At 38.6% G+C, this 26,195-nt stretch overlaps 3 protein-coding genes across 10 annotated transcripts; 1 reads left to right on the top strand and 2 right to left on the bottom strand.

Moving 5' to 3' along the window:
• Positions 1-21: 21 nt before the first annotated feature.
• On the bottom strand, positions 22-11,779 carry LOC111583778 (poly(rC)-binding protein 2). 7 transcript variants are annotated; one of them, XM_023293012.3, is made up of 13 exons: positions 11,619-11,775; positions 10,129-10,251; positions 9,549-9,572; positions 9,413-9,445; positions 9,148-9,264; positions 8,920-9,051; positions 8,609-8,737; positions 8,228-8,302; positions 7,414-7,455; positions 5,474-5,573; positions 4,782-4,834; positions 4,059-4,228; positions 22-1,316 (listed from the first exon to the last, which is right to left on the bottom strand). In XM_023293012.3, the coding sequence occupies exons 2-13, from the start codon at positions 10,195-10,197 to the stop codon at positions 1,280-1,282; spliced, it is 981 nt and encodes a 326-aa protein (XP_023148780.1). In that variant the 5' UTR covers positions 10,198-10,251; positions 11,619-11,775; the 3' UTR covers positions 22-1,279. The 7 variants fall into 7 exon arrangements, with proteins under 7 accessions (XP_023148780.1, XP_023148782.1, XP_054866527.1 ...); XM_023293014.3 differs by having other exon boundaries at positions 5,474-5,546; XM_055010552.1 differs by lacking the exon at positions 22-1,316 and adding an exon at positions 2,378-3,425 and having other exon boundaries at positions 11,619-11,778.
• Positions 11,780-12,219: 440 nt separating this feature from the next.
• On the bottom strand, positions 12,220-16,601 carry prr13 (proline rich 13). The gene is made up of 4 exons (XM_023293026.3): positions 16,506-16,601; positions 15,468-15,538; positions 14,877-15,349; positions 12,220-13,325 (listed from the first exon to the last, which is right to left on the bottom strand). The coding sequence occupies exons 2-4, from the start codon at positions 15,481-15,483 to the stop codon at positions 13,278-13,280; spliced, it is 537 nt and encodes a 178-aa protein (XP_023148794.1). The 5' UTR covers positions 15,484-15,538; positions 16,506-16,601; the 3' UTR covers positions 12,220-13,277.
• A 3,347-nt stretch (positions 16,602-19,948) lies between these two features.
• On the top strand, positions 19,949-26,123 carry LOC111583787 (cell division cycle-associated protein 7-like). Of its 2 annotated transcripts, none has more exons than XM_023293028.3 (9): positions 19,949-20,052; positions 20,150-20,263; positions 21,141-21,512; positions 22,087-22,182; positions 22,314-22,466; positions 23,157-23,300; positions 24,110-24,235; positions 25,564-25,700; positions 25,976-26,123. In XM_023293028.3, exons 2-9 carry the CDS (start codon positions 20,165-20,167, stop codon positions 26,019-26,021), a joined length of 1,173 nt encoding a protein of 390 aa, XP_023148796.2. In that variant the 5' UTR covers positions 19,949-20,052; positions 20,150-20,164; the 3' UTR covers positions 26,022-26,123. The 2 variants fall into 2 exon arrangements, with proteins under 2 accessions (XP_023148796.2, XP_023148795.2); XM_023293027.3 differs by having other exon boundaries at positions 19,950-20,052; positions 24,110-24,259.
• The last annotated feature ends 72 nt before the right edge of the window (positions 26,124-26,195 follow it).

Raw genomic sequence — 26,195 nt, 5'->3', positions numbered from 1 at the left:
GCGACAAAATTCTCAAGATGGTTTGTGGTTTGAGCATTTCACATCTTTATTTCTGGATTTTTTTTAAACAATGTTGTGGCACCCAGGTCTACAGTCTCAAAAAACGTGCACAGAAGTTTATTTTGTTTTCTTTCCTGCAAATAAAAAATAAAATAAATTCTGACTTGAGCAAAGCAAAGAGCAGGAAACTAGTGTTAACTCACAACCCTTTCTTTGTCTAATTCCAGAGCATAAAAGGTTTCAGCCTCATCACATTTAATAGACAGATCAGTCAGTGTCCAGGAGTTAATCCCCCTTTGGTAGTTAAAAAAAAATATTTCCTCCATTTAAAACAAATATTCCAACTTTTTTTTTTTTTTTTTTTAATAGTGTATATATATATATATCAGTCTTTACAAAAAAAGCGAGGGCAACCCTCTACTTCCAATCCCTTGAGCTGATCCCAAACCCCCAAAAACCTCCCATCCCAGCAAAATATCAACACATGATCTCAGGACCAGGAGAAGAGGGGAAAACAGGAATGACATGTAGAGGGAGGCAAAACTGACATGCGTAATAATACACATCTTAAATTATCTGGATAAATTCATCTGTGAGTGTTAGAACATTTGTCATCATAACCAAATATAATCAGTGACAGTGCATGTACAGCTACGTATTCTCATCAGTGACACAAGTGTAATCCATGTTACAAGCACTTCGATTGAAAAATGTGACAAAAGGGGGGAGGATGCTGTGTTTTACTAAAAGCAAGTAAGTATGGACAGGAAATGGACAGACTGACTGGTGGAACTGGGAGAGAGAAAAAAAGGGGGCGTATATAAACACAGAATAAAACAGTCACTCTATTCTTATTGTTGATACTTTTTTTATTTTTTGTCTTTTCGGTTTGAAAGAAAAAAAACTGACTGTACAGAACTAAATCTATATGCCTATTCAGAGTTTTCCAACTCTACTCATCTGTGATGGCAAAGAAAGAAAAGGGAAGAGAGCGAGAGACCCGTCAGAAAAAGAAAAAAAAAGTCTAATCACAAATCATTAAAACCTCCAACTCGACCCAAAAAGGGAATTAAAAACCGAATTGTTTGTTTCTTTTGACTAAAACCAAAACAAAGAAAATAAATAATGAGCTCAGCGGATCAAATCAGTGGCGGTTGATATGATTTCAAATGAGGAAGAGGCGGTATAATATATAAACTCTTAAGTTGGATAGTTGCATTGACTGCTTTATGGTAGCCGATGATATAAAAGTGAGATTTAGTGCAGATGCAGTGTCTTATCAGTTGGCTGCCAGTCCTGTGGCCTCAGAGGAAAGCCTGGAGAAACAGACAGAGAGACACCCGGAGAGCAGGGAGGGAGAGAGAGTAAGGCATGCAATCAGACAGACAAGATAAGCAACATCATTTACTGTACATTACATCATTAGAATAAAATTCTCTAGGTGGAGATCATCTGGACGTATAAACCAGGAAAATTACGCTCTCATATATAAACAGACAGAAGTCCAGTTTGGCTGCTCTAACTGTCAATGATAAATGTTCAAAGTCAGACCTAAACTGATTTTTATTAGCTTGGCAATGGAGCTCCGTTAAAGAAATAGTAAGGAGTTAGATGAGAAGATCCAAACATCTCACGTTTTTGGGTAAATATGAAGCTCAGCTTTGCGACAACACCGCAAACAAGAGGAAACGGCAAGCGAGGCTCTCTCCTATGAAGGACTGCAAACAACAATTTGCTAAATTTATCTAGTATTTTTGTTCATCGATCAGTCGGGGCTTTTCTTGATGAGCTGTTTTGTATGTAAAATATCACACAGTAATGGGAAAAAAAGTCCAAAGCCCAATCAGATGTCTGCTAATAGTTATATACTCTGACCAACAGTCAATATCTGCAGCTATTAAGTTTACTATCGTTCATGACATAGACAAACTGCACATTTTCAACACTAAAAATGTATTTTTTTTTAAAGGACTCGAGCTATTAAATTTCTTATAGCAGCTCTAATTAACAGATAAGAGACTTACAAGACCGTACAAGCACCTCTAAAGATCACTAATTAAGATTTTCATCTTGCTAAGTCGTACAAAAAAAACCAAATAAATATATACATGACAATTTTCTGTATTTAGGGAAGCCATGTGGTAGACTAATTCTTGGCTGGGAAAACTAACTTCCTGCAGTTTCTGCTGGTTGCCTGGCAACTGGTAGGCAGATTTTGGTTATCCATGATCAGAGCCAAGCTAGCTGCCCCCTCCATTTCCAGTGTTTATGGTCAGCTAAGCTAATGAGCTACTGGTTTCTAGCTTTATACTAAAACAGGCATATATGAGATCTTCTCATTTAGCTCGTTGCAAGAAGGTAAATACAACAGTGCGCAATATGTCAAGTTATTCTTTAATGGTTTGTTAATGAAGCCGTGTTAAGCTGAAGCAGATGAATGTTTCAGAATTTTTAATACCATGACCTAATGTGCTATTTCGGTGGCTTTCATACCTGAGGACAGTTACTATGAATTGAAATTACAGTTGTTTCTTACATAAGCAAAATAAACAAAAAAAGTCATCATGATACACTCCAATATGTTCGCTAACAACAGTCACTGAAAATTCACTAGAAGAAAACTACTCCCATAAATACAATGTGACATCTTAAGGAGAGCCGCTACCTGAGCAGAGCTTACACAAAGAGAGAAATGCTTCAGTAAATCAGCTAAATAATTCCCTGTCCATGCTAAGTTCAAAGTCATTTAAAAATATAATGCACTCAACATGTAATTTCTTTAGGAGACAGGTGAAATCAAGCTACAGGTATCTATTTTATAAATATGGCATCAACCAGCTTTCTGGCTTTATAACAAGGGGCTGTTTTCTGTAGTAAGCGTGGCATGGCACAGCCAGATACAAAAGCAAGTGCAGGTACAGACAACAAAGAGCATTGTCAGTACTTCAGTAGTAGATGACTTATGTTTCCTTCATTAGTAAGGGGAGAGCCTTCGCCTTTTAGACTTGGAGCCCAGCTCTGGGGCGATTTTGGGCTCAGTGGGGATTGGGTGTGCGGGGTTACTGGCCCCGCTGACAACATGGAGGGCCAGGAGAGGGAGGGGCTTGAGACTGAGGAGACTCGACACACAGGCAGGAGAGCTGGGGAGCAGGGAATCAGTGGAGGAGGAAGAGGAGGAGGAAGAGGAGGGAGGAGGCGGCCCTGGAGCCAACAAGGATAGAGGGATGGAGGCTGTGGGGGGCACCACACAGGAGGAAGAGGAGGAGGAGGAAGAAGAGAAGGAGGAGGTAGCAGCAGAGGAGGTGGTGGTAGTAGTAGTAGTAGTAGTGGTAGTAGTAGTAGTAGTAGAGGTGGAGGGAGGGCACAGGCTGGTCTGTTCAGGGTTCAAGGAGGAGGAGGAGGGAGGAGGTTTAGAGGACTCTACACTGTAGAAAGAGAGACAAGGAGAGAGGGACAACACAGTCGGGATGGGTCACAGGGCAGGCTGGTGAGCAATGGGTGGGCAGGGGTCGGGGGTAGGAGGAGGGATGGGGTGGGGTGTGGGGGAAAATCACTAAGCGATGTGACCAAAACAACAACAAGACAACAAGCTTCTTAGGAAGTTAATGTATGAATTCAAAATCAAAGAGAAGAAAAGAATCACATCTAGTGATGGATCGATGTGGGAGTAAAAGGGCAGAAACAGGGAATCAACACAAGCGCAGACTGACAGAAAGCTAGCAAACATCAACGTGACGATGTAAATAATGACATTAACTGAATCCTTTGGATCTGCACACAAATGCAAACTATAAAAGTCGATGCAGGTAGACGAGTTATTAATTTGCATGGTTTTAGGAACAGAAACTATTTTACTTTTATGGATTACAACAAAACTTTCAGGCAGGCCGAACTTTCTTTACACATTTATAAACAACAATTTTATCCAAATTGTATTAGTGCAGGATAAATACTTAGATTTTAATTGAAACTAAATGCAGCACAGCTCTGATTGTCTGAAGTCAGTGACTAAATCAATCGTCTGTTTGGAGTTGGTGTACTTTTCTGGATTATCTCACCTGGCGTTGATGAGGTACTCCGCCAGACTGATGCTTGCAGGTGAGCCTGTGATGGTAACCTGGCGGTCAGTCGACCCATCCACTGGATTTGCAATCTTGATCTGGGCGCCCGACATTTGCCTGATCTCGTTGATCTTGGCTCCCTGGCGGCCGATGATGCACCCAATAAGCTGTGGAGGTGCAGAACGTGAGAGTTAACAGGTCAGACGACATGAATCTAATGAACATGTGCACCTCAAAAATGTACATCACACTAAGCACACAAAGTGGCCAAATACCAATTAGTGCTGTTTTTGCAGGTCGTCAGCAGGAGCAGAATAAAAAGAGTACTCCACAGATTTAGCATTGGGCTCCTTTAATACTGTCAGTTTCATGATTGACGGAAAAAATATAAAAAGATCAAAATCTGTTCAGCATGAGAGGAGATACTTTCATCCCACTGATTCTTCCTTCTTGTGGCAGCTACTGAAGCCTCCAGCAGAGATGAGCAGGCTACAGATGTCTGGTAAGCACACTGCTTTACAACCCTTCACTACTAGTCAACCCATACTGTTGAAGTGATATCACTTGCAGCAATCATATTTCACACAGCTCACTCTGGAGTCAAAAAAGGCTTAATACGACCTTGGAGCCGTCTAGTCCCCCTTTTACATACTATTAATAAGCACATTGCATGAGTTAACAAGGCAAACTTTGATAAAACAAACTTCTTGAAGAACTTACATCATTTGGAATGGTCATCTCATGAGAACTGGTTTGAGCAGAAGCATCTATCCCTGAGAGAGAAAATGAAAAAAAAAAATCACTCAAATGAGCATAAAAGCTAACAATTACTACGTTAAAATATAAGTTACTGGAGTGAATAAGCTTCAAATGCCAACAGGGAAGTTGTGACACTCAAGATTTTTTAGCTACAGATATGAAAATATTAAATGCAGCTTTCAATATAATGCGGTCGGGTACAAAACAAAATAGAACACACAGGGGTTCCATTTTTCTGACAATTCAGTGTACTCTAAAAGATAAAACGTTCTGAACATTTATTAAAATATGTAGTTATTCATCCATGTGCAACAGACTCTTTCACACATTACATAAACCACTCCGTTTCAAGAAAAAAAAAGAATTTCACAAAGCTCACCTATTTTCTACAGATATTCAAGTTAAATCTGTAAATCTGACAACAAATGAGATTTTACCTATTTAATCTCCTGAGTGTGTGAGATCGCTACCGCCAACAGTAACTGTTTATCTTTCAGCTCTTAACTTCAGCAGTACATGCTGTGTGAATGTGTCTTTTTCCTTCCTCCTTTTTTTCAGTAATTATGTGTTTGATCCAAAAAAAATGAAAAGATTTGAGCATGGCCAGGTAAAACATTGCATTGAAAGCCAGTGGGCCTTATTGTGCTGCATACCAGTGAATCCCTGGTTGCTTGGTGCAATGGGGAAGGGGCTCTGCTGCATAGCCAGCTGGTGAAGTTTGGTGAGCTGTGGAGAGATAGCAGCAGAGGAAGACTGTGAGAGTGAGAGAGGAGGCAGGGAGAGAGATGGAGGAAATGGGAAACACAGGAAGAGGGGAGAACAGAACAAAATTCACAGTCAGTACAGACAGGTACACATAGAACCTCCAAAAAAAAAAGATTTCACACACACACAACTCAATTTTGTGGTGTATAGATCTCATGTCCTTTCACAAAGCTCTACGTGGATCACAGGTGTCTGACAATCAGTGTGTTTTATGACTTGTCTATGTGGGGTACCCCAAACCTTCCAGGTTGCATCTCTTGGTAAAGCTTTCTTGCAGTCTTCAGGGTCAGGGCAAAGTCACAATACACAAGGGAGGAAGCTCTCAATATGCAGGGGATTTCCTAACCAACACCAATACAAGACCTGAACATAAACTGAAGACAGTCTCAACTTAGCATCACACTGTACCAGAATCACCACTATAGCTGGAAGGATGCACTTAACCCTCTAAACCCCAAGTGATTCCTGGGCACTATTATCTCTTCTCAAAGTTTTACTCACTATGGGCTCATATTTTACTGCAACATAAGTTCTGTACATCTGTAGAAACAGAAGCACCATTGCTGGAAGTAAAGAGAACTCAAAGAGACACCTGTAGTATGATACAGCTATAATGCCATTTGAAAAATTAAATCTGAACAACACATGCAAAATTGTGTAAGTACCCACAGGTGTTACCAATGTCAGAACAATTGTGGCTCTTCATACGATAGAGATTATACAACTAATTTGTTTTCATATTCTCAAATCCGCTCTGTGTCAACACAGCCAGCAGTTCAGCCCCAATCAGTCAAAAAGTCCCTAAATTATTGTCATGTGACTGATTCATTTTTGGCTTTAACATTGTGCTGAGGAACTCAGACTTTTTGACTTGAAGTACAAAGAACGTACTGTGGACAAATTTTGAAATAAGACTTGTAAAATGAAGTGATTTCAATTGAATGTTGCGATTATACGCTTGGTTAAGTTTGCCGACTGAACTATACCTCACACGAGATTAATTTGAGGCCCATAGAAGGTTGAGAATATGATAGTTTGTTTCCACAGTTTCTGGCTCTGATAAAGTTGTAGTTTTGGCAAAATTCCTTTCAAACACGCCAACAGGTTTTGGGGTTCAGAGGGTTAAGGAAAAGATTTTATGTTTATGTCTCACTTTTATGAAAACAGTTTGGTTTTAATTTACAAAAATTGCTCTAAGCAATGACACGCTAATTGCAGAAATAGAATCGGTCTGCTTAAGGGCCTTAGGAAAAAAAACAAACATATTTTTAAACTGTATAAGCCAATATTCACTGGTAGGTAAGACTAATTATTTATGGTCTATCACATCCAATGCTTCTAATGAAACTCATTAAAAAAGAGAGAGAGAGATTAATTGAATCAAGTGACAAGTGGCCAGAGAACAAAGTAGTAATGAAAGGGGAGGGGAAAAAAGAGAATATGTTTATCTAGGACAGACTAATGAACAAGACATGTGAGACAGACAGCACAAAAGGGAAAAACAGGAAAGAGTGAGCAGCAGGAACCGATTATTATTCATGGAACAGTGGAGAATCTGGACAAATGCAAACAACAAATGTCAGCTTAATTAACTGACAGCCAGTCAATGCACGATCTATACAAATATGAAGTACTGTAGTGCTGCTCTAAAAAAAATCTGATGAGTAGGTCAAAGGAGGGCAAAATGAAAAAAAAAACAGGGGCAAGTTTAGCTACAGTTACAGACGAAACGTGGTATGGGCACGTGGGCGGCTACACAATTTGGGAGAAGACAGTTGTAATTATGGGTGGGAATGGTGGGGGTCATGTAAAATTCTACTGCACTTACATCTGGCTGTGGAATCGCATGCTGTCCTTGTACGGCATATGCCTGAAACAAATGAAAACAAAGCTTTCATAGGCCTCACATCTGATGTTGTCGGGCGACTTTGGTTTCCCGCTACGTCACTCAGGATAAACAAGAAACTCTCAAAAGCTCCAACAGATCAAAGCCTCCTCTGAACTAATGGTATCAAAGTATATCAACAAGTATGTCTTGTCCAAAGTCTCCACATTTCTGGGAAAAGAGAAACCCTTGCAGACATTACAGTAGAAAAATCAGAGAAAGAGATTTTTTTTTCCTCCAAAGAATAAAAAAAGTATTTAGTAACATACAATAATGTTAGGCCAACAAGCACCAGAAAGCGTTTTGGTTTAGACCAACATTAGTGGGAAATAGGCCACCTCACTTCTGAAAACTAACGCTCGAAACAAAGAAACTCTGGGGAATCATACAAAGACAAGGCCCTGTACAAAAAGTGCCTTTAGGCCAGATCTTTTCTGATCAGAGTATTAAAGTTGTTTCAAACAATTAGCACAGGCAGCTCTTGTCACAACAGTTTTCTAAACTTGAATACCTTCAACAGCTACTCATTAAAGAGAAAACAAGGCTCTTTCCCAGTCATAAACCAGTACTAACACTGGATTTTTCATCATCTTATTTTGAGTTAAGTTGCCTTTCGTGACACATCGAGATTCCCAAGCACATAATAAAATGCATCATCAAATATGCATCTCAGTGATAGAAACTCAAATGACAGACAACTGTGGCAACAAATGCAACCCAAAACAAATCCTGTGTCCGTCTGAGATGTGATATGTACCTGTCCGCCTGCAAAGATGACGGGTGATCCTGAAGGCTTGGGTCGGTAGGGGATAGTGACCCCCTTAGGGGGAGACTGTGCAGGAGACAAAGTATGAGTTAATACATTAATACCTTTGTTGTCATATTAGCAGAGTAGTTTTGCCCTCCATAGCCAGTATGAAAGACAAATGATATCTTCAGTATAATAGCCTGTATATTTCCTATAGTGTTTCTGCAACATCATTACAATATTATATCAACTAGCTGAAGAGATGCCTTGTCTATACTGAACACACAGCAGCCAAAAGTTCAGACCCTGCAATATCTCATATCAATAAATGCATGTGGACAACTGCCACTTCATCGGCTTTCTGATTCTGATTGACTGCTTTCCACTTACCTCAAGCATGACCACACAGATCTGCTTTACACACTCAATTATTGACTGGGGAGTGCCAGCAATGGTGATGGCCCGCTCTGTGGAATTGGGGAGCATGTCTCCTGCCACTTGTACCTGAGCACCGGTTGACTGGAACGAACAAATGGAGGGAAATTAGATCACGAACTGTTGCATATCAACATTGTTCCCTATAATGGAATTACTTTAGAAATGTGCCAGTCAGCTAAAGCTGAAGGTAATGCAGTTCACATTGGGTTTTTTTGTTGTTTTTTAGGGGGCTTTTTACATAACGTGCTGTTCACTATGCATACCTCTCGAATTTCCTTGATCTTGCAGCCACCTTTCCCAATGAGGGACCCACACTGGCTGGCAGGCACCACAATGCGTAGGGTCACTGGGGGCTTGCTGGTGGCTGTGCTGTTTGTCATTGAACTGCTAATATCCTGGCAAAAATATGAAGACTTAAGTTAATCCAGTTTATGTTCAGGCTGGTCACTGCTGACCTGCAAATCAATTAGTCAGCAGAAATCGAAACCCACCTCTTCCAGCTTTTCAATGATCATGGAGAATGCTTTAAAGATGGCAGTGGTTGGACCTGCCAAAGTAATGATTCTCTCAGGACAATTGCCCTCAGAGATGTTGATCCGAGCCCCACTCTACAGGCACAGAGAAAACCAAGGAATTAAAGATGCAATCTGAGGCCTGCTGATGGCATGACAAACTGTGCAAATCTAACAACTGTAGCCTATTACACACTCTGTGCTAACCAAAATTATAGGAAAGAAATGCGTACAAAAGACTGACCTCTTCTCTCATCTTCTTCACAGATTCACCTTTCTAATAGCAGAGAAACCATCAAATTCATTAGCATTTAAAACCAAAAAATCTTCAAGGAACTACAGGCAATCAATTTTTTAAAATTTATTACATAGACGCTTACCTTTCCAATAATGCTACCGACCTCCTAAAATGGGAAAGAGATAAGATTGTTTTAGCTTGATTAACAAGGATGCTCCCACTGATTTCCTGCTGATCAAAATAGGTCAAACATCATTGCAAAAGTTTAAACTGGTAGTCTTTAAATTGATTGCTGGCTGATCCATCACGAATACCCCAGCTCTCTAGCACAGGCAGTATTTCTGTCTCCAACACAGGCTCAAGATGGTGCTATTGACTATATTAAGACCTTGGATGAAATCGCATACGATCAGTAGGTTTTTAAAGATTATCCAATGCAGGGTTAATATGTTCCTCTCTGTACATATTTATGTTTTAGCACAACATAACCAACGTGTTAACACATTTAGATGTGTGGCCTACACAGTCCCTTATGTGGGAGCTCCCACAGAGTCTGAAGTGAAAACACCATTCTACTATGCTTCCAGAGACAAGATCCCATCATCAAGGCAAAACCCCTACTCATCCCTGCCCTTTATATGTCCCGTGGGGACTTAATTTCCATAAATATAACGTCATACTTTATTAGGATGCTGACACAAGCAGCTGATGGATGACCTCACCTTGCCATGCATGAGCAGTCGAATAGTGAGGGTGACATTGAGTCCGCCTTCAATCACACCGGAGTCCATAACTGCAACTCAGTCGTCAGTACAGAACTGGGGTCTTTGGTCACTGAGATGAATCTATGCGGCACAGGAAAAAAAACACACATTACACACCAAGAATGATAATGTGGTAAGACTGAACAGTGACACAGTAACTAACCCACATTCTACAAAGAGATGCACCATGTTAAGGCTGTCTCAACACATAGTGAACAAGGTATAAATTAAATGTCTCTCCATAGCATTAAATGACGGTTTATAGCATACTTCATAGTATTTACATTGTACCATTGGCTAATACATCATTTGAACCTTCTCTACATGTTCTTGCAGGATGCAGACTTCTTTACTACAAGGCCACCGACTCTTTATACTTTAGTATAAAGTACTTAAAAGCCTCCCGGTCCCATTTACACAATTGAATTATCTTACAAATCGTGACAAACAAACACATTATATTCAGTCAAGACGGACTTCGTACATCCTTTGGCTGAATGTATGAGGTTGATTGACAAATTTGCAAATACATGATGATTATACTTGATTTTCCAAAAAGGCAACTAATCCGTCCGTAGTGTATATAAACCTAAACACAAGTATATGATGCATTGGGTCACAGTTTATGCTAATGCTTCATAATACTGGTGCGTACTACTATGAATAAAGAAAAAATGCTAAGCGCTACTTTTACTGTGCCAACAACATGCTGCTAGTTGGGTGCATTTATTTTCAAACATCTCACTGCTGCTCCAGTCCAAGTTATCCGTCTTTCGACAAATGAATTAGCGTTGAATCCATCTGAATGCGGGCTGAAAAACATATGGCTTGTATGCTAACGATGCCTTCATCATTAGCTGTGAATCAAGTTTATCAACAAATGTGCGGGCAATTACCGCCTCATTACCAGTCACACACATATTTCGTAAAACATATACACAAATGCGTTCGGTATAAAAAAGAAGATACTTAATAGCTTACTTTGGCGGTGTTGTTTAGTTTAGAGTGCGACCATTTAACTATTAAAGCTAGTTGTAAGTCTGTTAGCCACTTAGCATCTCGGTTGCTCGCCGAGCTGGAGAAATGAATGGGGCATGCGTGCGCTACTTAGCAAGGCTAGCTAGTTAGCTCAATTCGTTAACGTTACAAACAGCTGACTGATTATCTGTCGCCCTCGTGGTAAGGTAGTTGGGTCCTATTTTAATCACGTAAAAGCGCTGAACAGAAGGCAGTAGTTTCTTTAAAGTGGCATACAAATTAAACTTCCCGTGGCTAGCTAAGCTAACCGAACCATTCCGTACGGAGACTGCGTGCTCATCATCATGCGGCCTGTTAGCACGCCAGACCAGCTGCGGCTAGCTGCTGGGCGCGATTTCTTTCCGCTACTTCTGATCATAACAACAAATATTTTACATAAAAAAAACAGCCAGCATCGAAATAAAACTCACCCGATTCGTGCGCTGGTAAGTGATCGGGGGGAGGGTTGGGGTTGTAAGGGTAGAAGGGGAGAGGTTCGGGAGGGTAGAAACCCGGGGGAGAGTTTAGAAAGGACTCGGGGAAGAGGGAAGAGTGATGTGAGATCGAGCTCCACTCCTTTACACAAAGACAACAAAATTATAACCTCTGAACTTTCCCCTCTCACCCATCACAAACCCCCCCACCCCACCCCGAGTGTGACCCGACGGTTCGCTAAAAAGCGCGTCCGTACAGCGGCACATCTGCAGGACTCGATGCTACAACATGGCAGGTTACATGAAAGGACAGCAATAAAAATAAGACTTATTGCGCGCAACACAAACATTGTTACATTAGTTTGAAACGTCACAGCGGGAAAAGTCTGCTATTGGAAACAACCGACAAGCACGTTTCACTAGTAAATATTGATTCACAATCACCTTTATCATTTATTTTGGATTTTACAATGTTTTTAATGTGATGCATTTAGAAACTTCAACAAAATATTTATTTAAAATGCCACTAGTGGGCGTAATGTTTATTGCAACTTAATTTATACATTTATTTACTGTTGTGGGGATGACACACAAACACTTTTCGTGTAGATCTATTTATTGAGAATTATTAATTGAACATATAACTTTACATATAATTACATTTAATGCAGCTATAAAGCATTGCAGAATAGTGTTTTTTTCTGCAGTCACGTACAGTAGTGAACAAGTTGGATGAAAAATAATCTATAGGCAAAGTATGAACACTTATTTCCCCTTACATTCTCCATTTCTAGGTTAATCTTCCTATACAAACAAGAACATTTTATATACAGTATGTTTGTTTTTTAGTTCATAAAACAAAGTAGTTATACATCCCAATTGTGCTGAATTTTCTGTTTAACTTGCATGTATTTTTTATTATAAAACCATAAAAACAATAGCAATAATAACAGAAATCCTAACTGCAGAATATCTGATATATATGGAAGCCCATTTCCGCCACTTGGAAAAAAAAAGTCAAATGCTATCTCATAATTATGAGACGCAAAGTCATAATTATGACTTACGATCTCATAATTATGACATATAAAGTCGTAATTATAACATATAAAGTCATAATTATGAGATACTAAGTCATGATTATGAGATACTAAGTCATAATTATGAGATACTAAGTCAAAATTATGAGTTGGAAAGTCATAATTATGAGATAGAATGTCATAATTATGAGCTAGTAAGTCAAAATTATGACTTTGTATCTCATAATTTTGAGTTAGAAAGTCAAAATTATGAGATAGTAAGTCATAATTATGACTTTGTATCTTAGTTTCTAAGTCATAATTATGAGATAGCATTTGACTTTTCTCCAAGTGGCGGAAACGGGCTTCCATAGATGTAACCACCATCCCCAAACAGCCAAAACAAAGCATGAATTTTAAGTCATGCTCGAAATACAGATGAATGTTCTAGTGATGTTTATAGTAACAGCCGTGTGCATATATAGTGTCATGAAAAGGTCATGCAAGATATGATCAAATACTGTAATTCAGCAGAAAACCCATTAAAAGTGGCAAGAATTACTCTTGTGTGTTAGTAGGTAATGGTTAGGCTGCGAGTCTGGAAGGCAGCGTTTCTGTATATGTTGAACTCGTGGCCTCAGTCTGAGTCACTGCTGCTGCTGCTGCTACTGCTGCTACTGGAGGACTGTGAAGAAAAATATTACATACGAGTTAATAGTCTGATATGGTGAAATTACAGCTTCAAACACAAACATAAGCTACATTTCATGAATACAAATTTTGCAGTTAAATCTTTATTAATACACTGCAAACAACCTCCCATTATGCAGGAAGTATTTAAGGTCATATGAGTCATAACACAGCCAACTAGAAGAAGTATCTTTATCATATGCTACTTTCTTGACAGATCTTTTTTTCCCATTTTATCCTAGTCCATCAAATAAGCTTTTTTGTTTGTTTCTTTTTAGAAAAAGTATGCATATAGCATCTGTTCCTTAATCCTACTGCTATATTTTGGTTTCCAAATCGAGTTATGGGTCTTGTCTAAAACCCCCAGCTGCCTGTATACTATATCAGCAGTTTTAAAGATGATACTGATGTGAACTGTAATATTAGCATGACAACATGTGTTTATTCTTCAGCCTGCATGTCATTATACTCTACGGCTTCACTCCATACTACTGAATGCATTTAAAACACCATATCTGCCTTAATCACCTTAAGTCAACATGGTAACTGATAACTTGACAATACAGTACAGTCACTGTGGTCAAAGCAACTATGTAAACTAGAAAATTAAACCACAGTTATGTGTTAAATTACCAAAAGTAGACTGAACTGCACATACACGATATATTTACAAGAGCCACATCATAAGCTGATAAAGGTGGCTAACATTCGCAGCAGTTTGCTATTAATGTTATGCAGTGTTTATATGATAAACTAACCAAGACAAACATTTATCTTCTGTAAATGCTTACTCAAGGCAGAGCTATTTAACTAGAGCTCAAACAACTAAATGATTAGCTGATTAATTAGCTGTATAATAATTCTGACTAACTGGTTTACCAATTAAGTTTTTTTTTTCCAAGGAACAGAAATGCAAAACTCTGCTGGTTCTAACCTCCCAAAAGCAAAGCAATCCTGCTTTTCACGGTCTCATGTAATAGTGAAGTGAATTTGGGGTGTTTACAAGTACTTCTGACAAAAGTCACATTTCAAAAATCTCCTCGGACCTCAGGAACTTGTGACTGGCAAATTTCAAAATTTTCTTACATCTTATTTACTGAAACATTTGTGTTGCATCCAACAAAGTATTCTGTAGTTGCAGCGCTATATTCACCACAAAGGGCACAAAGAACAAACAACTATACTTTTCATAAGTACTATTTTGATTTCATACAAATCATCTTCATGTCTGGGAAAGTGTTGATCAGTTTTGATATCTTAAGGCAGAATAAATAACCTGAATGATAATAATCTGTATGCATTTTAAGTATACTGTAAACCATATTGATTCTGTGCATCCTTATTGCTGCACTTTGCATTTACTGAGCCATGACTGCATTAGTATTGTTTGGTGATAAATGAGTCCAGCACTGACATAAAGTTGAAGGCCTGAGGCAGAGGGGTGTGAACGGGCTCAAGTACTAGCAATATTATTTCCCCTGCAGCAGGGGCTACTTCAAACAAATACTATATATTTTTACAGTGTTAACATGAAACCCAATCTCACCTTGCCATGTTTGTGGTGCCCATGCTTGTGCGCCTTATGAGCTTTCTTCATCTTCTTCTTCAACTTTTTGTGGCTTTTGTGTCCAAGCATTCCCATTCCCACCCCTGCCATTCCACCAGCTAAAGCTCCAGCCATGGGATTTAACCCTCCATGATGATGACCTTTGTGGTGGCCTTTGTGTTTACCCCCTTTTGGAGAGTGTGGATATGGACCTGGGTAGACACCTCCAGGAGGGACCACTGGACAGCCGCCTGGAGCCATTGGATAAGGATGAAGTCCAGGAGCTCCATAAGGCATTGCTCTTGGAGGTGCATGTGGTCCAATGGCCGGGTTCATACCGGCGGGGAATTGGCCAGCCGGGTATCCTGGTTGCAGAGGCTGAGGGAAGACTCCTTGTGGAGGTGCAGTGGGATATGCAGGATTGTAGCCAGGAGGGTAGGCAGGGTTTGGTGGACCCATTGGTGGAGGATGACCTGATATAGATAATAGCACACATGTACACCTTTCGCCTCAGAACATCTATATATAAAGCAGGTACAAAACAAGTCATACAATATTGTAATTATGTGCTGGTTATGGTAGATATCTCACCTTGATTTGGCCACATGATTATATATATATTGACCTGATCAGTCGAACAATTTCAGGCCTCACCAGAAATCCTGGGAAAACAGGGAGAAAATACATACAGTTCAAAAATGTGATGAGATAAAATTGAATGAAAATTAAAAATAACTTTAATAAACACACATCTTATATTATTCATTGGAGTACTATCGATTCAACCTAATTTAAAGAAGTCACAACACTAAGTTTCTGCAAGAAATGCATTCCAGTGGTTGTCGAAATCAGGCATGTGTCACCATACGCTCACTGTTTCTTAAAAACTTGACTGTTGAACAAAATTTCCAAATATAGCATTTAGTTGAAAAAGTTTTCCCCAATTAAAATGTAATGAAACTTCTACTTTTTGATTTTTTGGTTGCAATGTGTTTAATGACTTCAAAGGTTTTGTATTAGGTTTTAGATTATCATGCAAGATATAGATGCAAATATGCACATAGCATGAAGTCTATCAGGAACATATAACTAAAACCAATGCAGTCTAATACATCATCGCTGCAATATTCTACTTTCATGCAAGATATAATGCTTTAAAACTTCCCTCTGTAACACAGTACCATTCAACAGTAGCACAAACCACAGCGTTCAAGATGATCATAAAGTTGTGGACATTATAATCTCCATAAAAGTAGGATTTAATGCATGATTGTTATATGGGATTAGCTTTAGCAAGGTGAAACTAATAAACTGCAACTGACAGGTCTTTTGTTGCTTGTTTTTTTTTTTTTTTTTTTTTTTTTTAAAACATTTATACTAAAACAAAACAAAACAATAATTAAAAACAACTTGGAATACTTTTTGTTAGTCACAAAAATATCCTCATCCCAGACCAGGACAAGTTTACCCCACAGCGAGCAATTTCGTAACACTTTCTCCACATTACAGGTGTGTCAGGAATCCCAAGAAAAGCTCTTAGTCATGTATTTGATGTAGTTTCAAGCTGGTCCATCCCACACACGCCACTTACAACATCTGGATATAAAAACATAGATTTTCTAGGTTTACCTTGTAGTCTTGCCTCGGTAAGTTTTGTGAGGAACTCAGAGCTTCGTGTTTGTCTTCCGCGTCGGAGGCTGCGTGAGACGAACCAGGAAGTCACGCCCGTTATTAAAGGCCACGCGCATGTTTACGTCATGGCAAAAATCCAGCAGGCTCCAGATCAGAAGTTGATCTCCGAGTTTTTGTGGCACAAAAGGACATCATAATCGTATTTACAACCAAGCATTGTTAGTGAAAGGGAGTGACCCACATGCACCTGACTTGAATTCAACCTATCATCAAACACCGATGAATCATAACACATGGTTACTCATAACTACCCATTACATCATGGATCAACTGACAGGTAAACAGTTAGACTTTAACTACAATATCAATTAATAAAATACTCATAAAATCATGCTTCTTTCTACTTCAACTCACATGCCAGGGGAAATATTGTACCTTCAGCTCAGCTACAATATTCAGACAGCTTTAGTTGCTTTTAAGTGGAAGATTTTACAAAATTGACGCTTTAAGATATATTTAAAATACAACACATTATAATGACCTAAACTGGTTTTTGTCTTGAAACCAGTCTTGTAAAAATCAGTGTGTAGTCGGTCAAGTTTCACTTGTTGAAATCCGCCAAATACTGGTGTTTACCTCAAACATTCTCACTTAGATTCATTGAAGTAAATGTTCAAATGATCTACCAACTCACCAAATGAAAATTAGAAAATGGCTCAAAAACTGTAAACAGTTGTGTGTATCAGAACTTTTTCTTATTTTGTCCTCTGACATTATTTATCTCACGATCCTTCAAGTTAATCTGGTGTCCTGGTGTGTAAAACTGGATATAAAGTAGTTAAAACTAGCTTCATCTGCAGCGACTTCAACAGTAGTACTCTACAGACACACAGATGCATTACCATCTAATGACGTTATTTATGATTATATATAAGTCACAGGGACCCAACCAGGACTTTTATATTTCTCTACATTTTGCTGCTAATACTTATGCACAATTACATCATTTATAAATCTAGGGACAGCATTTCTCATTATTCTTTTTTTAAGAATTTTTCAAGCCAATCAATCAATTAATGGAGAAAATAATCAGCACAGTGATTCATATTGAAATAATCATTCGTTGCAGCTGGATACAAAATACTTTCTCAAGTAACTACAATATTAAAATCCTGCTTTAACATTGATCCATGAGTAGTAATAATGATATAATATATAATGGTACAACTAGGGACATTTTATGTTTAATACTTTAAGTACACTTGTATGATAATACTTGTATGTTTTGACTTAAGTAACATTCTCAGTGCAGAACTATACTTGGAACACAGTGTTTTAAAGTGTGGTAATAGTACTATTGCTTAAGTAAAAGATGTGAATACTTCCTCTAACACTGCATGTTAATATGCAGAAAAATCACAACTGTATTTATACAACAATAATGGTGGCTGCAATGATTTACATGCCCCGGCTCCACACTCCAGATACAGAACGTTTTATTGTAAGAAAAGCCCAGTGTTGTTTCTCAAAAGGCCTGAAAGTGTGAACTAACATCCACAATAATCAATAAAGCCCTAAAATTAAAGCATACTCATGGGAATTTACTAATTATAAGTTTTATTATACAAGCATTTGCTATCCTTAATGTGACATATAACTTGAAAAGGGGCCTGTTGTGCATGCTTATAGTTAATGACTGACTACAGTATTATTTATTACGGGTTATTACCGTAGAGGGTACAAACATAGAGGATAATGAAAACGAGTGTAAAGTGAGAAGACTAACCTATGCTACATATATACAGTTTAAAATATACCAAAATGCTATACAGTATTGATATAAAATGTAACAACTCAATGGAAACAACTCATGGAAAGTAACAAGACTAAAGAGTGACTAATCTGTTCACAACTCTCTGAGCTGTCAGTCAGGCATCCAGGTCACAGTTCCAACATTCCAACTACCACTTTATTCCCCTGATATATCATTGCTCACGATGACAAGATCCTGTGTTGAGACAAATCAGACAAATCTTATTTTATTACTAATGTAGACAGCAAATGGCCATAAATGAAGTGAAATATGTTTTAAAGTGAAAATAATAATTACATATTACATTTAATAAAATAATAATAAAAAACATGCCATGGCAACTCAAAATTTACTTCTGTGTTATAACTTTGAGTTCTAATGCTAAATTAATTGTAAACTTACAAAATATGTAACAATTATGTGAAAAATGTGAGGTAGAAAAAAAGCCTATTGAGTAACACGTGTGGTACAATAAGTCAAATTTTTCTTTCACAAAATCAAAATGAAATTTTACTGTGATAGTGATACTGTGATGTATACTATCATCTAAAACAGTAACATAATAGATTACTAGCAGTAGCAGTCTTCAAGACTGACTAGCTGACTTAACCCTCCTGTTGTCCTCATTTACAGACACCAAAAAATATTGTTTCCTTGTCTGAAAAAATCCAAACATTCTGCAAAAAATTCCCCAAATTACTGAAAATTTGCAAAACCTTCAGGAAGAAAATTCCAATAATTCCTTAAAAGTTTTATTTTAAAGAGAACCCCGCAAATTTGGCAAGAAAATTCCTGTAAATATTTTCAAAAAATGAGTAAAAATCTTCCGAAAAATCCTAAAAATATCTAAAGTGATTACATATATATCAGTAAAACTTTTAATATTCTCTTAAGAACATTCACACAAAAAATCAACCAAAATCCAGCGAAATTCGCTGGATTTTGGTTGATTTTTTTTTGTGTGAATGTTCTTAAGAAACATTTTTAACATTTCTTTTTTTCCACCAAAAAAATGTTCAAAGATTTCCCAAAAATGTTGAAAATGTGGACATGAGAAGTTTCACTATGAAAATATTTTTTCCCCCACATTTTAAAACTTTAAAACGGGTTAATTTTGACCCGCAGGAGGACAGGAGGGTTAAGGTTAAGCTAATAATGCTATAAATTAGCTTGCTGTAGCACTAGCTAGCTAGTTAGTTTAAATCCTTTGCTACTGTCGGATAACCTTAATTTGGCATTATTTTCGGCGTAATGAATTTAAATATCAACAATGGAAAAGTAATTTATGACGTATAACCCCTTTAACTGTAAATTAATTGGGAATAATCAAACAATTTTAAAAGAAACATTTATTTGAAATACTTACGCTGCAGTTACAGTCAGAGCAACGTTGACACTGGAGAATGCAGTTGATTTTATGCATGAGTAACACGTTTGTATTGATCACAATGATTTGAGAGGTTAGAATTCTTCCTGTTATTGATTTTGAATCTTGGCCTACTGGCAGCTATTCGGGTCTTCTTCTGACCGCTAGTGATTTTGCTGCTTGAAGGCAGAGTTTTCAGATGGATGCTGTCTCCGGTTAACTCTGTGTATCCGGGCTGCCCAAAGCTACAAAACACGCGCGTCTATTTTCAATCACGTTAATTAGACGTGTACCTGCGCGGGTTGGAGTCTGACTAACTTCTGAAGCTAGCTGGCCCACAGCCCACTTTACTTACAAACAGAACGGTAAAGTAACACACTCTTCTTCCTTTGTTTAGCTGAATATGCACTGCATATGAATATAATCTACTGAGGATAGTGTTGTTGATCTGTTTGTGTTCAGACGGCGGCTGTAGGGATGAACTCACTGACTATGGAGCTAGCAGACGTTTTTGCGGAGGACTCTGAAAATGATGTGACTTTTTACGGCTTTTCTGATGGTGAAATCAAGAATAAGGTGCGTTGTTTTTAAGTAAAGCAGTCACGTGTCCGGATGCAACATTTAAATTAGAAAATGGATCTACTAAGAGGGGGAGTATTCAGCTCATTCACTGTGTTAAAAGTATACTTACAGCAATGTAAAAACAGGCCCTGAATGAAAAAATCTACAGTTCAGCAAACTGTTGCTGAAGTATTAAAGTAAAAGTACCGATTTGGCCCCTGTGACTGATATATTATTGTATATAATACTACAATATGGAAGCATCAGTGTGTAAACTGGATGTTGTAGCTAAATTGCTAGTACTTTACATACAATTTTATATATAAGGACTGATGAATTGATTGATTAATGGGAGAAGAAATAAGAAAAAACAGCTCAATCAAATCTGTTTTCAGTGTTTGGACTTTTTCTCTAATCTTTGAGTTTTGGTAGGATAATGAACATTGTTTGAAATGAAACCATGTGGAGCATTAAGGCAGTCATTCAGAAGCCAAAAAGTTTGAAATTCACCAGTTCAGTGTTTAAAAGTATGTTGTATTTGAAATGCTTGTGTAAAATTGTCATATTTAAAGTAACCAAAGCTGTGAGATAAATGTAGTGGAGCTGAAAGTACAATATTTCCCTCTAAAATGTAGTGAAGTATAAAATGACGGAAAATGGAAAGACTCAAGTAAAATACAGAACTTCAAACCTGCTCTTAAGCACAGTACTACAAATTCACTTTCCATCACTGGATAGAATTAGAATTGACTTTTAGTTTTGTTCTTTTATGCTGTCAAATCAAGAATATTACTTTGTATTTAGTTGTCAGCTGATAGACTGCTTTTTGTTGCAACAAGCATTTTGACAAACGATATGACGGTAAGATAACATCTCTATTTTTATCCATCAGAATTCGAATGTTGAAAGTGAAGATGAAACCCAGCCTGACATTTCCCCCAAGGAGCTGAAAGCCACATCTAAACCATCTGCTGCCACTCAACCCTTCAGGCTGAGGGTGCTTCTTCGTTCAGCTCCCTCGACTCAGCACTTCACTGACGACGAGGAAGCAGAGGAGGTTAAGAAGAGGACAAGAAACCGAGGGATAAAGAGGCCAAGAGAGACCAGGAGGATAAAGCAGGAGAAACACGTGAAATTTAAGGATGAAGAGACAGCAGTGGCTCAGCCGCCTCCATCTCTGGATTGTGGGTCTGATTCAGCAGAAGATGTGTTGGATACTTTCCTGGCCAAGAGAGAGCAGAACATCAAGGCCAACAAAGCAATGGTACATCAGAAACACAGAACCATGTATAGAGTACAAGTGTTTGGAAACCGATATAATAAACTGTGGAGGTAAAGGCCTGGCTTGAATGAATAGTGCTTAAAAATAGCCAGTGTACTGTAGATAAACATCCACAGGGTTGAAGTTGGCTCCACAGAAGGATCTATTATTCTGCGTACTTGTTTTGCTAAAATTAGAAATAGACAATAAAAGTTAGGGGTGCTGATATGAGAGCCATGACTCTGCCTCGAGTTATGAATATCATTGATTTGACTTAGAAAAAATGTAAAAATTCTTGTAACTTGAGTTTGACTTTAACTTAAGTGACTCATGACCTCACTTGCCCTTTAGCTTTTTTATTTGTGATGACTTGAAATTCTCAAAAGCATAAAATGCTATCCTGAGCAGCACACAGACAAAGGATAGTTCTTTAGCTGTAGAGACCAGAAAAAATGCACAGGCTTGGGGCAATTAATACTGAAAAGTTTAGGAAATTGTGGCAAAATATGCAAATGTGTCCAGTAGCAACTCATAATGTTCATTTGCCATGTCTTTAATTCCTTCACTCCTCTAACAGCTGGCTCAGCTGATGGCAGACCTGCAGAAAATGCCAGGAGGTGCAGGGATTCTTAAAAAACAAGCAGGCAAACAGAAGGCAAAAGAAAGAAGCTCCGTGAGTATGATGAAAAATTATTCGGCTAATAAACCTTTTTTTTCCCTCTACAGAATTCAACACAGCTATCTTTATTTGGATTTCTTTGTGAGCTAATATACTGAGTTAACGTTATCCAACCTCACCTACAGCGTCCACCGCGCTCTGATGCGACTGAAGGGGAATCCAGGAGGAATCCAGAGAGGGCGACCCGCAGACGGACACGATCCATGGCAGCAAGTGAGGATCCTTCTGCTCAACAGGAGGCTGAAGGGGAGCTCAGCTTGGAGGAGGAGCTGCTGGAGGTCAGAGATGTATACTGGATTATTTTTTTAATGTTACACTCCATTTAAAAAAATCTGCTTAGTTATTTTTTTAATAGCCTGTACATTACCTTATAGCTTGACATTTAAAGCAGTGCTCAGCAGTTTGATGGTTGTCTGGTCAGTATGAAAACATTAAGAAAAACTGAAATGGTTGTAATTGTGTCAGTTTAGTATATGAGACTTCACATACACTACCATTCAAAAGTTTGGGGTCAACCAGACAATTTTCCTGCTTTCCATGAAAACTCACACTTTTATTCATGTGCTAATATAACTGCACAAGGGTTTTCTAATCATCAATGAGCCTTTCAACACCATTAGCTAACACAATGTAGCATTAGAACACAGGAGTGATGGTTGCTGGAAATGTTCCTCTGTACCCCTATGTAGATATTCCATTAAAAATCAGCTGTTTCCAGTTAGAATAGTCATTTTCCACATTAACAATGTCTAGACTGTATTTCTGATTAATTTAATGTTATGTTCATTGAAAAAAAAGTTGGGTTTTTTTTTTTTTTTTTTTTTTTTTTTCAAAAATCAGGACATTTTTAAGTGACCCTAAACTTTTGAGCGGTAGTGTAGATATGCTTATCTTATTATGTTATTGTTTGTATACAATTTCAAACTAGCAAAAACATAATTTCACTCTATTTTCATGGTGTGTTTTAGGTACGCAGAGCTCCACGGCATCGTGGCACCCCACGACCCAATCAGAGCAAACCTCATGTTGTTCGCCCAGTGGAAGACATCACAGAAGATGAGCTCCAACTGGTCGCAGACAATATGACTGACAAAACATATAACAGTGTCACAGTGAGTTCACTGCTGGATTCCCATTTTCCAAAAAATAAATTACATAATAGATTGAGTGTTTTGTGCCAATGTCAGGTTAATTAACCTTGGGAACTTAACGTCAAACCCTAATTATACCCAGTGTTGACATGTGATCTGTATCTGGATGCATAATTGGATAATGGCATCTTATCTGTGAGTATTTGCATGTACACCTAGTTTAAATAAGCAGTCTTGTTTTAACTCTGTCTACAGTGTGGTCAGATATGTTATATGCAAATCAGTCAGATCATCCGAGTAAACTTGTCTGTCATTAGAAGTAATTTCTTAGATAACCTTTATTTACCTCTAGATCACGTTTTGTGAGTTGTTGTCTACACCTCCTGCATGTAGCTTCTGTTGGGCATGTTAAAGTTAGCAGGAAGTGGTGAAATAAAGGGCCTTAAGAATGTGGTCACACTGAACAGACTGAACAGACCTGGCAGAGATCTGATCTGTGCCAAAGTACATCTGGAATTGATCAGTTCCTTCACAGTGTGTTCCACTCTGTGTCAACATGCATTTTTCCAAATCCAGGTAGCTTATCTAGATACAGATTGTATGTACGGAGTATCAGTGCAGCTAAGTTTGTGTAGAATACTGATTTTTCTTATTCTTTTGAAGAAAACACTGAGTCACTAAATTGCCACCAGATGGCTCTCTACCACTGAAGCCTTGCAATCTGGCTCAACCTCTGTATAACAGAATAATGACATGGGGCACTTTGTCAGTAAATGTTTACAATGTAAGGCCAGTATACCCGTAGCGGATGTTTCTCTATGTATTTCCAGGGCTCCACGTGTCATCAGTGTCGTCAGAAAACTGTTGACACAAAGACGTGCTGTCGCAGCGAGGACTGTCGTGGCATCCAGGGTCAGTTCTGTGGGCCGTGCTTGAGGAACCGATACGGAGAGGATGTAAGGAAAGCACTGCTTGATCCGGTCAGTCTGCTGATACACCAACACACTGTGCAGCTGTGAGCTTGTGAAGATGAGCTTTACACACACTGTTCAGTAACAAAGCTACAAGAGTACCTCAGAAAGTTGTCTGCATCATGGGAAAATGTCACAGGATGGTTCTTGCATTGTTCTTTAACATAGTCTCCTTAAATCTAAACGCACTTGGTCCACCGATGTCCAAGGTTCATTATCTCTTCACTGGAAAAGGACACATCTTGAGCTAACAGATACATTGATCAGCCACAACATTGTGACCACTGACAGGTGAAGCGAATAACATCGATCATCTTGTTATAATACAATGTTCTGCTGGGAAACCTTAAGTCCTGAAATCCATGTGGATGTTCGACATGTACCACCCACCTAAACATTGCAGGTCAAGCAACCCCACAAGCCCCATTATCAACAGAAGTCCTTGATGCCAGTTACCACCCTCAGCAGGACAATGCACCCCGACACACCCCAAAAACTGCTCAGGAGGGGCCTGGGGAACACAAGAGAGATAAGGTGTTCACCTCCACACTCCCCAGATCCAAATCTTACTGAGCATCTGTGGGATGTACCAAGATAAGCCTGATCTAGGTAGATCCTACCCGGCAACCTACAGGACCCACAGAATTCCCCGCCACCATCCTGGTGCCACAGGACATCTCCAGAGGTCCTGTGTTCATGCCCCACTGGGTCAGGAGTTTTAGCAGCATAAAGGAGGCCAACGTAATATTAGAAAGGCGGTCATGATGTCATGCTTGATCGGCGTAGCTTCTGCCACCAGTGCTGTGTGGACCAGCACATTGGAGGAGCAGCAGCTCACCAGTTCAAAACTTTCCTCGTCTTTTTTCTTTGATTGCTTTAAACATTTGAGTTTTTGTCGACAGTGATGTAAGGCTTTATAGTGTACAGTTATGCCCCACAATGGGAGTTAAGCCCTTGTTTCCAGGTGAGGCGGAGAACTTTTTGTAGTAGCCTCATATGTAGGGACATCTGGGGGGCACTGGATAAAGATGCAAATAATGACTGAAGGTCAGATGAGAACATGGGATGAATATGATCGCTTTAATTAAAGCCCAAGACTGTAGTACATCTTCTCTTTGTGTGAGAGTTTAATTTTAAGAATACACCTTAAATTGCATGAAATGTCTTGAGACTTGATGTTATAATTAGTAGAAGAGAAACATTTTTTCATTTATTCAAATGGCTTTTCAGTTGAGAAACAGCAGCTTATAATATATTTTGACTTCTTGTGATATTATTCAATTTGGATTTCAACCTTTTGGTTTTCTCCTCAGGTGTGGAAGTGCCCTCCCTGTCGAAGCATTTGCAACTGCAGCTTCTGCCGTCAGCGTGAGGGCCGCTGTCCCACTGGGATCCTCTTCCCTCTGGCTCAATTCCATGGCTTCTCTGACGTCCACTCATACCTCAGCAGGTTGGCTAGTACGCTGCAAGACTGTTTGATCAGTGTTCTTGTGTAATGGCAACAAATAGATTTGCCTTAATTACAATGGAACGTGTGCATTTGGGGACCTGGAGGGACTCAGAGTGAGGTCCATCGTGGTGGTTGTTGAAGATGTGTAACATTTCATCCACTCAGGGACTTCTGTCAGAAACCTGTTTTTTTATGCTGCTCAACCAGCTTAAGTGATCAGAAAATGTTTTTATTGAAACTTACACAACCTCTCCAACTCTTTCCTCTTCTTGCAGCCTTCGTAACAAACTGAAGAGTGAAGAGGCCGATGTAGAGATGTAACGTCAGCACTAGGAGGAGTAACTGTTCAATCTGTTTTATTTTCTCTGTATTAAAGTTTTGACTCTTTGTAGGTTAATAAAACTTACACAACCTGAGATTTTAAACAAATTGAATTCTGACTAATTGATTTTGTGTGTATTGTGAGTGAGTTGGGATGCAGGTTCTCAAAGAAAT

Source organism: Amphiprion ocellaris, chromosome 5, assembly GCF_022539595.1.
Source record: "Amphiprion ocellaris isolate individual 3 ecotype Okinawa chromosome 5, ASM2253959v1, whole genome shotgun sequence".
Taxonomy (NCBI): domain Eukaryota; kingdom Metazoa; phylum Chordata; class Actinopteri; family Pomacentridae; genus Amphiprion; species Amphiprion ocellaris.
This window is presented reverse-complemented; position numbering and strand designations above follow the sequence as displayed.